The sequence below is a fragment of the Oculina patagonica genome, chromosome 11 (genome assembly GCF_052425735.1).
Source record: "Oculina patagonica isolate OP01 chromosome 11, crgOcupat, whole genome shotgun sequence".
Lineage (NCBI taxonomy): Eukaryota > Metazoa > Cnidaria > Anthozoa > Scleractinia > Oculinidae > Oculina > Oculina patagonica.
The window spans coordinates 19,419,283-19,434,247 of record NC_135768.1 but is presented as its reverse complement, the minus strand read 5'-3'; the positions used below and the strand labels follow the sequence as shown (position 1 = coordinate 19,434,247).

General features: G+C 37.1%; 1 protein-coding gene across 2 annotated transcripts; it reads right to left on the bottom strand.

Moving 5' to 3' along the window:
- Nucleotides 1-122: 122 nt before the first annotated feature.
- LOC144630547 (AP-4 complex subunit beta-1-like) lies at nt 123-14,759 on the bottom strand. Of its 2 annotated transcripts, none has more exons than XM_078488908.1 (19): nt 14,489-14,759; nt 13,307-13,479; nt 12,459-12,589; nt 11,875-11,927; nt 11,583-11,677; nt 10,558-10,651; nt 10,139-10,262; nt 9,480-9,606; nt 8,796-8,891; nt 8,043-8,212; nt 7,599-7,723; nt 6,545-6,710; nt 5,521-5,594; nt 4,979-5,059; nt 4,157-4,274; nt 3,474-3,568; nt 2,371-2,495; nt 1,493-1,634; nt 123-903 (listed from the first exon to the last, which is right to left on the bottom strand). In XM_078488908.1, the coding sequence occupies exons 1-19, from the start codon at nt 14,675-14,677 to the stop codon at nt 751-753; spliced, it is 2,331 nt and encodes a 776-aa protein (XP_078345034.1). In that variant the 5' UTR covers nt 14,678-14,759; the 3' UTR covers nt 123-750. The 2 variants fall into 2 exon arrangements, with proteins under 2 accessions (XP_078345034.1, XP_078345033.1); XM_078488907.1 differs by having other exon boundaries at nt 124-903; nt 3,474-3,571.
- Nucleotides 14,760-14,965: the final 206 nt, after the last annotated feature.

Genomic DNA, 14,965 nt, shown 5'->3' with positions numbered 1-14,965 from the left:
ATTAATTTTTAATTAAGGTTTTTTTTATAGGGCCTCTATTGATAGCAGTAATTTTGTAATTTATAATTACTGAAAGAGCAACCCTGTTTAAATAAAGGCACTCTTCTTCTTCTTCTTCATGCACATTGTTCTGTCCTGGAAACAGCCCCATGTTGTAATACAAGAAGGACTGGCCAGGATCCCACCTGAAGCCTGTAACTACATCTTTTAAAAGTCTCTAATCAAACCATGCATCATGAAAGGCCATGAACATATGGTTTGGTTTGAAGTTGTATGTCATAAGGATGAAGTTGCAAATTAAAATAATAATTTATTAGCTTTCTCCTGGTTCTCTGTTAGTGGGTTGGAGTGACAAAGCAGATTTAGGAGAAACAGGGTAAGTATCGGGCAATCTGATTTACTTTTAGCTGTACAAAAGTTGTTTTTCTTTTTATCGATATTTGTTTCTTTTTTATTCTCTGTCCTTTTCTTTTCATATAACTTCAAATTATGCTACTGAATTCCGAGTTTATTTCATGGTTTTGTAGCTGACCATGAAAATCCTTTTTACCTAGGATTGGTGAACATGCTATTATTTTTTGGGCTCCAAGGTTTTTCTCAATAACCACCTTTTAACTAGCCTCTTTTGAAGCATTGTTGATGTTTCTTCAAATCCACTGAAGCCTCGTGTGTTTAGTGCATTTTTGGAAAAAAAGAAATGAGCTACTCATAAGAGCATCCATTTCTTGTGAGATGTGGCTGATGGTAGCTTTATTTGGTCTCTATCCATTCTTCAAGACAAGCTCTGAGATATGTGTCAAACTGCTGAACTAATGACAAATCCTCTACTTTGGTGACAATTCTAAGCTGCTTCGACGTGACATCAATAACAGCTTCCACCAGGAAGAAACTTTGTCCTGAAGCCTGTTGAGAGATGAAGACGTTTTCACCAGGTTTTAAAGTACTCTACTTGCACCTCCTCATCTTTTTCCTAAAGTACCCCCTCACTACAGTCAACTCTCTGTTAACAGACACCTCTATAAGACGGACACCTGGTGTTGATCCCGTCCCTGCTTTTTTCAGTCATTTATCTCTAACTAAACTCCCTATAAGATGGACACCCCTTTAAGAGCCGCTCTGGAGCTGGTCCCAAAGGTGTCTGTTTTAGAGAGAGTTGACTGTACATGCAGTACTGGGAAGGGGGGGGGAGAGGGGTTAGGAGCTTGTCTTCACATGGAAATTTGCATTTAATGACAGGATACTATGTCAAGTAGGCGCATACCCGGGGAGGGGGGAAGGACACTCCCATATATGGGCTATCTAGCTATGTGAAAATTCCAGGTCTCTGAAAACTAACAGCAAACGATAATAGATCTAAAACAAGAAGCTTATGATTAGACATGCATCTTTCTTTTAAGAGCTATATTAGAGAGAGGGCTTTTTATCTGAAGGATTTTAGATTTTTTTTTTTCGGGGGGGGGGGGATTGGATTTTTATGAAATTTTGTGCGTACCTGTTGAGCATAGAAGAAATATCTCTGAACAGATTGACCAGGGGGGCTGCTGGCCATCAGTGCAACTCCATTTTCTGAGAAATGTTGCTGAAGCTCGTCAGGTGTGGATGGAAGATGAGCCATAGCTTCCTCCCAACAAGAACTAAATTAAAAATACATAATAAATGAATAAAAAAAATTTATCTCACGGTATTTCATTAATTTAGTTTGAGACAATTAATTATAATTAAATAAATTTAAAAGTACCAGTAGAACAGGTTATAAAAGAAGTTAGCCTTATAGAGAGGAAGACATATTTTTTGGGGTGCTGGGCAGGATAGATAGTGAGTGTAATTTTAATTTTTTTCCAGGCTTAAGGTGAGGAGGGGGGAGAGGAAGAGAAAAATCAAATTACATGGTATAATTTTTGTTTGTTTGTCACTTCTACATCATGGGCAGCAGAGCCCAGAGGGGAGGGGGAAGGGTGCTGTAGCCCCCCACATTTCAGTGTCAAAAGTATAGCTAGTGCAGCATAAAATTGTGGTTTGTCAAGTCACAAATCGTTTTATTAGGATCGTGCTTGGTGGATAATATGGCGTAGGACTTTCAACGAAACTCATTTCCGCAAAACGCTACTTAGAGAGGTCCACAATCTGTTAAGATTGTATTTGACATTAGCTGTGGCATTGGCGACTTTTACATTTTTCTCCCCTCCGATGTCTAAAGAACAACCCAAAAAGCACCATAAAGCGGGATTGTCTGAACTGCGTTGACACTGGACTTTGAATCTACCCAACCTGGGATCAAATCTTATACTCTCAGTCTGATCACAAGGTGGAGTTGTAGCCCTATAGACCAAGTGATTTAACTTGATTTAATGACACAATTTTATAACTTACCTTTGTGGAAGGGATTTCCACTTCTGCTCAAACTGGGCAGGCGTCAGGGCTGGATGATCACTCAATTCAAGGAAGTCTTCTTCTTCCTGTTCCTCATTTTGTTGTTCATTGCCAACATCTTCTCCCTTGGAATCAACACAAGTATTCTTAATACAGTAAAAACCCGCGTATAAGAACCTAGGTTTTTTCAAGTTAGCCTAAACAGGTTCTTATATAAATGGTATTTAGTGTAAAATTAGGCTAACTAGGTTCTTAATTAGGTTCTTAACTTTTGTTCAAGAAATAAAGTAGAATTTTTAAATGATCTGGTCTTTAATGTCCAATAACAGTATTCTTGGAAGCTTCGGTAAGCAAAATACTATACTATTTTAATCTGATTCTGTTAAAATCAAACCTATACTGTAACCTTCACTATAATTCCCAAATAAATCTTGTATACAAAACAACATAACATGATAAAATGTCAAAGTTCCTCTTTAAAAGCAGACTGTGTAATAAATATATTTTTGAGAAGATTTTTTAATTATATATTTTTGAGAAGATTATTTTTTTCTTTTTTGAAAATAAGAACCTGTTTTAGAATTTTAGCCTAAAACGGTTCTTATGTGAAGGGTGCTTAAAAATGAAATTTTAGCCTAACAGGTTCTTAAATGTTAGGTTCTTATACGCGGGTTTTTACTGTAGTACATAAATCCTCCAGTTTACATCCTATTTTTATTCATCTAAACCTCATGCAAGTACCATCCAGTTCCACAAGTAAGCCCATGGGCTTAAATTTGGAAGGGGGTTAGGTCGTTATGTTCACATTTGGTGTTTGGGTGAACACACCTTTTTTTAAGTACCCATGCCAGAATCCAGGCATGGTGCCTGTGGACAAGTGACACCATAAATGATATTACCGGTATTAACCTCTCTGTGCGCACTGTGGGTCTATGATGCTGGATAAAATAATAATGTCAAAAGGCTGACTCAGCCACATTTCTGACAAAAACCGGGACCTTGATTTTACACACTCAGTAAATAAGTTTCTGACTGCAAAAAAGTACTAATTATCCCAACCATCATGTTTTTGCATTGTGTTGAATGGTGCAAAAATAAATTACCAGCAGGTTGCCAACAGTAACTTGCTGACCCAAAGGAGGTCGATTTGGTTCTTCTCTTTCAATCTCTCCTTGCTGGTGTGGAATTCGTTCATCTCCTTCTAAATAAGAAATTAAGACAATTGTTTAAACAAGTCTGTCAGGGCAGCCTGACAAAAACTGCTGGGGAAGGGGGTGGGGGGTGTTAGTTAGCTAGGCCACGTGGTCTCGTGTTTGACCTCAGGGGTACCCACAATGGACTTGTATGCAGTCCACGTTTGAAAGCAATCCAGAGTTGAGCACCAACCTGGGCTGGGTTGTTCAAAGCACGATAAATCCAGGATTGATTTAAGCTTTTTAACGTTTCAGTGAAGTGCTCTGTTAATATTTTCTGTTCTCCAGTTTCGATGTTGACTAATCAATCTCAAGCTCAACAACACGTAGGAAAACAGACTTTTTAAATATTATAATTATTATAATACAAGAAAATTGAACCCTTAATAAACTTCAGTCTGTTTTAATCCTGAGTTAGTGCTAATCGGCTTTTGAACAACCCCGCCCTGATATAAAGCCACAAAGGCTTACAGACAGATTTTAACCAGGCTTGTTAGATTATAATGAGCACTGTAAGAACAAGATTGAACCTAGCATAGAAAATACATCTGATTCTAACAAGTAGGTTTAATGGTTGATTTAGCTTATATTACCCTCTTCTTTTTGTGTGTATGGTCGTCCTTTGATGTAAGGTATGGTTTGGCTGATGAAGTGATCTGATGGTTGTCCATAAATTACTGACAATGAGTTGAATTCTTCGAAGAGGGGTTCCTATAAAAACAGTTAATAATTATGTACTGTTAAAAATAATATTATCTTTGAAAATATTAAATGTGCCCTGGCTGGTTGTTTAATCTGGCGTGGGGGTGGGGGTCTACTTTAAACCCTTACCCTTTAATATAGAGTGAGGGTAAGATTTACAAATTTCGAACTAAGTTACAGTAACACAAGCGATAAAACTAGCGAATGATGTTAAAGTTCATTCTATAAACTTTTACAGCCAGACACTGTCAGTTGTCTGGATTTAGGCCAAAGGCAAATAGTGTACCATAGAAAGTAAGGATCTCATACAGGCTTAAACGAGACATGAATAGAGTTATTTAAAAGACTAGCCATATGCATGATATAATTGTGCTAGACAGTGATACAACATTTGTACCTAAACGGCCATTGTAATCATTGTCCTTTCGAGACAAGAAAGACATACAGATGTTACATTACACAATCAAAATAAACAGTAACAACCCGAGGCGGGGGGCACAAGTGTCTCGCTCCATTAACTGTGCTTTAATGTTTGGCCTTAAAGCTTTATATACCACTTCTGACAGGAAAGGTAACACTTTCATGTATCTCCATTGAAAATTGTGCCCCTTGAACACACTAATAAAACACAAAAACAAAATAAACTAAAACTAACAGTGGTAATTTAATCGTTATAATATTATTACAAACAGATTTAAAGTTGTAGGTTGTACCTTTGAACTTGGGGTGCTAGTATTCAAGTGCAGTAGATTTGTGACTGGCTTGTAACTTGAACCACAAACAACTCTCTCAGCCTGTTAATTAAAAAGAACGACATAAAACAAATGGGCAGATGAATGAATGAATGAAATTCATGAACAATGAATGAACAAATTGTTCAATAACTTTTGTCGACTTTTTGGCAAGCCAATCAATGAAAATCAATCAAACCGACAACAACTAATCATTCAGTCAGTATGTCAGTAACTCATCAGTAAATCAGCCAATCAATCAATCTGAATCAGTCAGTCAGCCAGTAAGTCAGTCAGTCATTAGTGGACTGACTAACTAACCAATTGATCCATCAATCAGTCAGTCAGTAAGTCAAAGAGCCAGCCAGATATCAATCAATCAGTCTGACCATCCATCGGTCAATTAATCATTCAACAAGTCAAATAATCCAAAGCTAGTGTGTCACTAGCTCACCTTAAGATATATCACTTTTATCAGCAGTACAAAGTTCCTTGTAAATAAATAAATGGCTTTGTGTCATTACCTCTTTTGGATTAGTTTTTAGGAGTCTGTAATATAACAGAGCTCTGTCATGTACATCCATGTGAGATTCTTCATCTGGAGATAACAAATGAGTTGTGCTGTAATTATCACAAAATTATGTTGACTGATCATGCTCATATATTTATCAATTACACGTACAATTAAGGTGGCAAATATATTTCAAGGGGCCCTTCAAATACTGCTGACTGTGCACAACAACAACATTATGTTTACTTAATTTCATTGCTTTCAACAATTACCAATGGCTTATGAATAGCATTGCCTTCTTTGCTCTACTTTGCTCAGAGAAGTCGGCTACCTTTTTTCGTAAAATTGAACTAATTAAAAATAGACTCTCTCAAACAGTCGATTACGTACTCTACTCAAACCAGCTCTGTAGCCTACTTCAAATTTTATTAAAACCCTTGTAATTTACCTACAGGGTCCCCTATACCTCTCTGCGAAATGGAATCACGTAAAGATATTTGGCTTTTCACGCATCACAAAAAATTCTAAAAATGTTTCCACCTTCAAGGAAAAATCATTGCGATCCCTGTTTAGACTGTTATGCTCGGAAGGTGTAAGACCGGATATTGTGCCTGTCAAGATCATACACATGACAAAATAGCTGACAAAAGTTCCAATCCAATCACAGAGCTAAAACAAAGATGTACGTTTACTAGAACTTACCTAAAAAAACAACAGAAATGAAGTCACGAAAAAGATGATAATTTCACGGTTCATGTCTAATTCTTGAAACTCTCCGTTCACAGGTCACGTTTAAGCTAAAAATTGCGTTCATGCACACGTAAAAAGATCTTAAAATTGGGAATCACGAATCACGAATAAATAAAAGCCCAAATCGCGTTTCACAGCAAATAAATAGCCTCAATCACGCTTCATGTAAAAAGTATAGGGGACTCTGTAACTACACTGCAAGTGGCTTGTAACTACAGCTGTAGGTAAACTGATGTCATCTGAAGAACCGAAGAGTAGGAAGGCTGTGCCAACTGTGTGAAACTCACCTACACAGAACTTGAGAAGACGACCCAGCATGTCTTGACATTCAGGTGGTTTCTTGAAAAATAGCTTCATTGTTGCAGTAAGGAGCTGTAACTTGACTTCTGCTGATTGCTCTGAGGCAACTTTGTTCACCAGAGGTTCCAACATGTAAGGACTGTCAGGAATTGACTGATGACAAATACAAGAACTGCTAAGTATTTACTAATTAAGTTCTAACTATTTATTAATCAATCAGTGAGAGTTTCTTTTACAGGGTGCAAAGAAGTGCATGTCCGATAGCCCAGGGCTAGTGGATTTTGAAGTCAGGCTAGTGGATTGTATCCTTCACTTGTCCGACGGGCAAGTGAAAGTATTCAGGGAAAATTTCTGAGGAAATTAGTCATGCTTATAAGGAGCATTTCGACTAGCGAAGTGTGACTTTTGGGCCAGTGCGTCCTGGCTACAGCTTGCCTAAAGGGTAAGCTGGAAAATTCAATTTCTTTGCACCCTGTTATAAAATGTACAAAACTCCATTGATTTCACTCACTGGAAGATACTAAAATTAATGATACACAAAAAGTTAATGTTAAATACTTACAGTTTACCTAAAGATGTATCATTCCCTTTTATAAAATTAAATATGAATGATATTATACAACATAAACTTTTATAACACTGAAATAAAAAAACATCATGTGGCCCACAATCATATTACAGTGAGCCTACAGAACACCTTAATTACCAGTCTTAATTGGCATTTTCAAATAACGATTATCTAATACAGTCTGTGAGGGTAGCAAAAGGGGTATCGTGATCCCGTTTCACGCACAAATGTTAACTGAATTCACGTGTCACTTACACTTAAAACAGCAGAATTCACAAATCATGTGTCTTTTCTAGCCATTTTCATGCATCACAGTACAATTTTTGCCCTATTTTCACATGTCACGGTATAAGTTTTGCCCTTTTCACGTGTCATGCATAAACCCTTTGCAACCCTCATCAGTGTCAATGATTTCTTGTGTGACTTTCTTAGCATCTTCTTTACGGTGGACATAAACCACTGTTATATAGTACCTGTCCATACTCTCCCAGAATCCAAATGATAGCGGATAAACCCTTAGGATCCTGTACTATTTCAAGACATTGTGCCATTTGTGGCAGAACAGCGATGGTTGACTTTTCATACTTAAGCAACAAGTCTGCAACAACAAAAAGATTTGAAACTGGTGAAAATGTTTTAGCTACAGGTAGGTACTTGTCAAGAAACTAGTTAGGGCTTTGGAACCTACCCAAGTTCCTATTTCCCAGCCTTTATAAAATAAAAAATCATGCAACAGATGGATAGTTTATCCCTGATACATGTAGCTCTACTGAGATCAATATCAGGCCATATAGTGTCTTGTGGTTGCTTTAGATTGGTTTAAAGTGTGGTGTGCAACAAATAATCAGCTAAAGAGCACACCTTCCACTTGAAAAACTTACAACTGTCACTAAAAATTGTCTAGCTGATCCACCTACCTCTAATGACGACCAGGGTCTGTGAAGTAATGTACTCAATTTCCCAGGAGAGAAATGTGAGAAGTACATCAATACAATACTCTGATGCTTCAGACAGACACATGGCAATTTCACCAATGGCTTTGATTGATTTCTTGGACATCTTAATGTCTACGTCATGAACATGGGCACTGTAGAGTTAAAAGAATTTTATTTGTAGCAAGAATAATAATCACAACACTTTTTTGTGCTGTTGTTTCCAGCTTGAAGATGAAGTAATTAAGTAGGATAGGAAAGACCGATTATGCCGGTGAGGCCGATGTGGGGCTGATGTGAGACCGATATAGGGCTGATGTGAGGTGGAATTGTGGAGAGGGAGGAAGTGAACAATAAACTTGTTGTGGTGGTGGTTGTGGAGAAGGAGGAGATATAATTTTACAAAAGTTTTTGCTAAGGACTAATTTTTTAGCACTTTTTATCACCTAGTTCACTCAAGCGTATCTAGTATAAAACTATTGTTTGAAAACAATAATGACTTCTTCAACAATTGAAGGTAATTAAATCCACAGCATTTTAGATTATGACCTTACCAAGTTAATTTATTCCTCCTTACTCTAATAAGATTCCACCCCCCAAAATCGGTCCCTCCTATACCACTAAAGTAACATGGAAACCTAATTTTTATAAACTGCAAAAAACAGCAATTTCAGTGGAAAACCGCATGTAACAATTGATGTATAAGTTATTATTACTGTATCCATGCTTACCACGCACCTTAATTCAGTGACAACTTCTTCAACATTAGAAACTGATGCAATAGTTGTGAGGATCTCAAGCTTTTTGGTCTTAATATATTGTGGATCAGTATGCCTTGAAAAATAAACACAATTATTATATTTTAATGATATTGAAAATGGACCTAATAATTTTCATCTACATTTATTTCTACTTGTGATAACAGCACATCAACATAATTACTGGTACCATGAAAATCATAAGAATCAAGAAATTGACCACCCAAGGGAAATTGTGGTGATTTCAACAGACAATCTCCCAATCATATTACTAAATACATGTACAAGGGCTGATTCAGACTGCAGTACAATAATGTTTTTTTTTGGTTCACAACTGCTATGTGTAACATTTTGCCATGTGTAACATAATGACTGTTTTGTGTCCCATTTACAAGTGTTTGAGTCAACTTTGTAAACACACACACACAACTAAAAAACAGTCTTAAGCAAGCTACAGGTTCGAATAAGATGATACAGGCTGGTGTCAGAAGCATGTTGCAAGTAATAGTTGTAAGCCAGGAAAAACTTGTATTCATTGTCTAAACTGGTTCTAAGAAATGTATGGACTGATTGGGGCTTAAAGATGTAATAACGATTAAATTGTCATTTGTTTTATAATCAACCAACAATACAAATCATTCCAGTGTCGCAACTAAGGTCTCACCTGGAGAAAAATGAACGGTATTCCTGATCAAACAACTTTGGCATTTTAGTTAGCAGTAGTTCTATGTGGCACAGACACACGTACACCAACTCAGAGTTACTTGAAGACAGAATTGTCATCAGAGGGCCTGTGAAAAATACATCAGCCATAAATGTAGCAACTATTCTCTTATCAGCTGATGAAGAGAAAATAGTATACGATTACTAAAGAGTTTCTTTGTTTAGAATTAAAGAATCTGTATTATTAGGACAAATTAAAAATAAATTAAAATACTTTTATAATAAAAATAACATGGCTCATTCTCAGTTCATGTTTCTTTTTAATTAAATGGGCCATATGTCAGGCCATTTTAGCCAATTTCAGTACTGTTCAGCTGGTCATTGAATCAACTGAAATATCAGAAGAAACACAGAAAAGCCAAGAAGGGAGACAAGGTTAAAATAGATTGCAATTGGGTAAGCTACATTGGCCCAACTTTTTTCAAATTCATCTCACTTGTAATGTTTGGAAATCATCCCTGTTTGTTAAGTGGCCGTGATTTTGCAAATTAACAACTTTCGCCCTGCCAATTTAACTCATAATTAACAAAAATAAAAAAGAATTTCCTAAAATACCATGACCTAGCCCCTTTAAAATTGTAAAAAATTCAATCAATGTACCTTTAACTCTCTTGTAGACATGTTCAGTTAATTCCTCCATGTCTTTAGTCATGTGGATAAACAGTTGTATACAAGCCATCACAACAGCACTGTTAGGGTGCTTCAAGCGATCATCCAGCAGGTTCTACAAAATAATCATAAAATAATTGTAAAATTTGTAAATTTTGAAACTGAAACAAAAAAAATCAATCCATTAAATTTGGCAAATTTGTAGTTGTACTCAATCCTGGTCACAAATGACAAAAATTATTTCCCTTCGCTCAGTCAAACACTGCACTTTACCTACCTCCACCCCCCCCCCCTCCCCCGCCTCTGCCTCCTTTCTCAAACTCCCCAATTTCTCAAATCAATATTTTTATTTCCCTTGGAGGCCGATGAAATCGGGATTCCACTGTGATATATCAAAGTTGTAGACTTACCAGGATGTCAAACAACTCATCTGTATCAACTGGTTTATAACGTAACAGTAGTTCCATGATCATACTCTGTCCCCAGCCACTAAAGGCCTTTAATCTGATAAATAAAGTGTAAATATGAATGAATGACATCACATTGTGGACTCCTCTTTTTCACTATCACTAAACGTAATTCTGACAAACTCAGTTGCAAATAAACATATTTGTTGATACACTGTACAGCTTTCTTTAGTTAGTTAATCTCATTTTACATTGATTCTTATAACTTAAGGTCCTTGTTGGGTTGTGAATTTTTTTGTGATTGGACGTTTTGTAATCAGTCATCAGTTGCAGTGTTTTTTTGTGCTTTCCCCCTGGAATACCGGTAGTTTGTCCAGTTGTGTTTTGTTGCATTTGTAGTTAGTAAAGGTCAGACTGTGTGGTTCAGGCTGGTATGGCTTCCAGTTGTGTATAAGAAGCAGTATTGTAAGTACATGTCTGTCATCTTATCCAGGGCTCGAGACAAATGGTAGCCAACTAGCCAAAGACTAGAAAGTAAAGTTTAGGCTTTGGCTACCAGGTTTAGCATTCCTCCTAGCCCGTTTGGCTAGTGAAAAACTCAGAACAGTCAGCAGTTCTTAATAGAAGTCAAAATATCTGAACTAGTGACTGAAAAATATACTTTTTGCTAGCTAGTTAAATCTGAGTTGTCAGTAAGTTAAAAAGTTAGTTGCGAGTCCTGCTGACCAGTCCTCACTTTGCAAAGAATAAAAATATCAACAAACAATTAATTATAAATTTGTTCTTAATATCAATAATGTTCAATCATTTTTGGTTGAACATAGATGATGATGGCAGCTCTTGCTTTTAAGGGCATTTGGGGGAACATACAACACATCTTAAAAATTTATTATCCAAATTTAAAGTGAAAAAAAGACACAGTCAAACTACTATTATTGTGTTACTGAAAAGGAGACATGTAATTTAACAATCTGAATGGTTACTGTGCTGTAGCTCAATTTGTTCGTTAGGTCAGTTTGTTGCCGTACCTTCTCAATAAGTTATGGGCAAGCTTCTGATTCACTGGTAGTCCACCTTCAGCTGCAAGGATTTCATCCAAAGCTGAAATGCAGTTGCACACAACCTAAATGTATAGAGATAATGTCAAATCGAAAAAGGTTAAATACAAATTAAACTAATTCACTGCCAAATGAACACAAACAGAAATGACAGTGAGTAAACTGCTTTTTGTTAGATTTTCTTGATTGTCTGACTGCTTAATAAATACCAATTTTTTGACAAGTCACAGTCGACATAAATCACTGACAGTAAGTTACAAACCTGAACATCTGGGTCTGCCAACAGTCTGCAAAGCTTCTCTATGATTCCATTATCTGTTGTGGTACAAGTAGGGAAAGTTCAAGTTTCCTATTCAGTCTTTAAAACTGTTTTCACTGGGCTTTGAATGCTACATTGCATGTTATGAGTTTATTATCCTGCTCTACTCAAGTACATGTGTTAAGAAGGTCATCTGATCTCATCCTCATCGTGCCAGCTGGCGCAAAGTGTGGCAAGTGAATAAAACAACAAGGACATATAAAGTGGAACTCCTACGTGTATATCTCGAACCTCTCAGGGAAACAAAAATTTGTTTGATAAATTGGGAGTTCAAGAAAACAGTGTGAAAAATAATATTGCAGCACTTGCACAATTGAGTGAAGCAAGTCTAAGGGTAATGACTTTTGGTTTGAGCTATCAGGACAGGAGGCTTTTCCAGCTAATGCAGGGAACTGGTTAAAAATACCAGGCCATCTTTTAATAGCAGGTTATATTATTTTTATTCCCTTTGCTGGTAAATATCTAAGAATGTTAACAAAGGAGTTAGGAATAAAGAGGGTAGAGAATAGCAGATTTCTTACATGTACCTTCTATAAAATCAGGAATAAGATGGTATAACTTCACACAGCCCATAACTGCACAGCGGCGCACATAAGAACTGTTATCTCCTAAACCAGCAAGGAGAGGCTCAACAATATATTCTACAAGATCTGGCAGCCTGCAGATTAGAAGGAAGGAAAATTAAAAAAAAGACTCAACCAGAGAAATATTGTTGGATAATGGACGGGAATCATGTTCTTTGAGTAACACAATGACAATTACAGCCACTGGTCCATGAATATGTGACCTCTCACGCGAAAACGTTCCTTAGGACTTGCCGCTTTGACACGATAGCCGCGTGTTTGTCATTCAGTAGCCGTGAGAATGGAAAGGGAATGCCGTTCGAGCCATGCAAGCTATCCGTATTCTGTTTCCCTTTGCTCTAAATTATGACTGAAAATTATACAAAGGAATTAAAAAGTGGTAAACAATGCTACACAAACACACGTTTTCTTATCATAATGGGGTTCAGAATAAAATAAACTTCCTTTTTTTATGTACCAGCACTGACCCAAGTTTTTGCTACATGTAAGTACATCTGGAACTCTCACCTCTGCAAAGGCTCACACAAGAGAAAATTATATAAAACAGAGAGAATGAAGGAAGTGATAGAGAAAGGCCTCGGGGGCAGGGTGAGAGTCTTTCGCCACTAATGATATTCCTCAGTTTGCATAATATGACATGTTTGACCAATGGCACACAAGAAAAATATTATTTTGAGGGATTAAGAATCTCTCTAATCCCCCCCCCCCCTTCCCCCAACCAACCCTCAAAAAAGCAGTCGCAGTAGAAGAAAAGTCTTAAAGAGAGCACTTTGAAGTTTAGAATGATTTACCTCAAAGAGCACATGCTCCTCAGGGCAAGACCTCTGACCATTGCACTGCTGTCCTGTGAGTCTTTCCTCATTGTGTTCACAGTTAATAAAGCCAGTTCTGGGTTGGACTCTGCATAACTACAGATGTACAGATATACAAGCTTCTTCTGTACAAGATCATGAGTGGCTCCAGCCTAAAGGAAATAAACAAGGCATTCAGTTTAAAAAAAATTACAAACAAGAAGTAGGGAGAAACATGAGCAGCTGATGTTTCACCCTACACTTCTTTTGTGCTCTTGTCACTTCCTTGCATGTTTTATAACAGAACAAAGCGCTGTCAAAGCTTTTTATCTGTTAATCAAAATAAGGCCGGCTTTATTTGTCTCAGCGTATCCAATCGAACGTTTGGTAATCGAACCCAATCCAACACCAATCATTCGATTGGGTTCGGTGATCGAACATAATCAAACTTACAAAAAAATTTGGTCAACTGAACAAAATCAAATGTTCCATTACCAGACAGTCGACATTTCTACTCAATTTTGTTTGTTTATATTGTGGACATTTTGTACGGCGCAACGTCCCCCTGATTAGTCTTGCGTTATTTACTAATACATGTATCAAAAGACAGATTCCAAACAAAATCGAATCGAAATGTGCTTGATTGTGTTTGATTAGTTCGAAAATCGAACTCGTAGCAAAGTAGATGTTTGATTCTGTCAATTACTCAACCCAATCAAACGATTGTTGTTGGATTGGGTTTGATTGATTTTTTGTTCGATTTTGTCCAAGTGATGTCTTAGCCAAAACTACCCATAAGGCACAGTGAAAGGACAACAGCGACTAAACTTGACCTTCCCAGTGAGCAGTTCGTTTCTCCTAAGCTAAATGCTAAATGCTGCGCTTCTCTCTTGCTCACAGCGTACATGTAACTTATGTAATATGAGAAAGGTGATCCGGACAATCTGTGAGCCAGCGAGCCATTTCAGTTAGGCTAAATAACACTTTGGTTAGCCTACATAGCACTCCAGTTAGCCTACATGTAAATGGCACTCTGGTTGGCCTAAAGTTAGTTTAGGTAGCTTGCAGTTACCCTTTTGTTGGGATTTGGGATTTCTGGCTCACATGGCTCACTGGCTCACACTGTGTCCTAACTTTATGATAAACCAACTGCTTGCAGGTTACCCTTGAACCTGATCTTACCTTTATCATGTCCATAAACAGAGAGGATAAATCCATGCCTAGTGTCATACATGATATCACCTTTTGGATGACTTTCTTGAACTGAGTAGCATCGCGCTGCACTTCAGCCGACTGTAAACTTTTCTTTAATTCACTCACTTCTCCCTTCTTGTTTGATTCGCTGAAATATGACGTTGGACTGTTCGACATGTTGAATTGTCAACAGCAAGAATTTTGTACATTTGAGTCAAAATACATCACTCTTTCAATCTTCTCCTCTAGTAAAAGCCATATTACAAGAAGAACACGCTATTAAGATGCTCTTTAAGTTCTGTAGTACTGAAGAACTTATGTCTTACGTCAGGAAAAACGGCCAAGAAGATAAAACATTTCTTCCAAAGGCGCCATGCTTTCGATATGAACCGAAGGCTTCCTTGTTTTTCCCCGCCAGAGACACTATACGACTTCGTACATGAAGTATCAATAGCAAACATGTTT

Coding starts and splice junctions, on each gene's coding strand:
- LOC144630547 (XM_078488907.1), bottom strand. CDS start 14,677: ATGTCGAACAGTCCAACGTCATATTTCAGCGAATCAAACAAGAAGGGA. Junction 10,652..11,582: donor GCCCATAACTTATTGAGAAG/GTACGGCAACAA, acceptor TTTATTTATCAG/ATTAAAGGCCTTTAGTGGCT. Junction 904..1,492: donor ATTTCTTCTATGCTCAACAG/GTACGCACAAAA, acceptor ATCTCTCAACAG/GCTTCAGGACAAAGTTTCTT.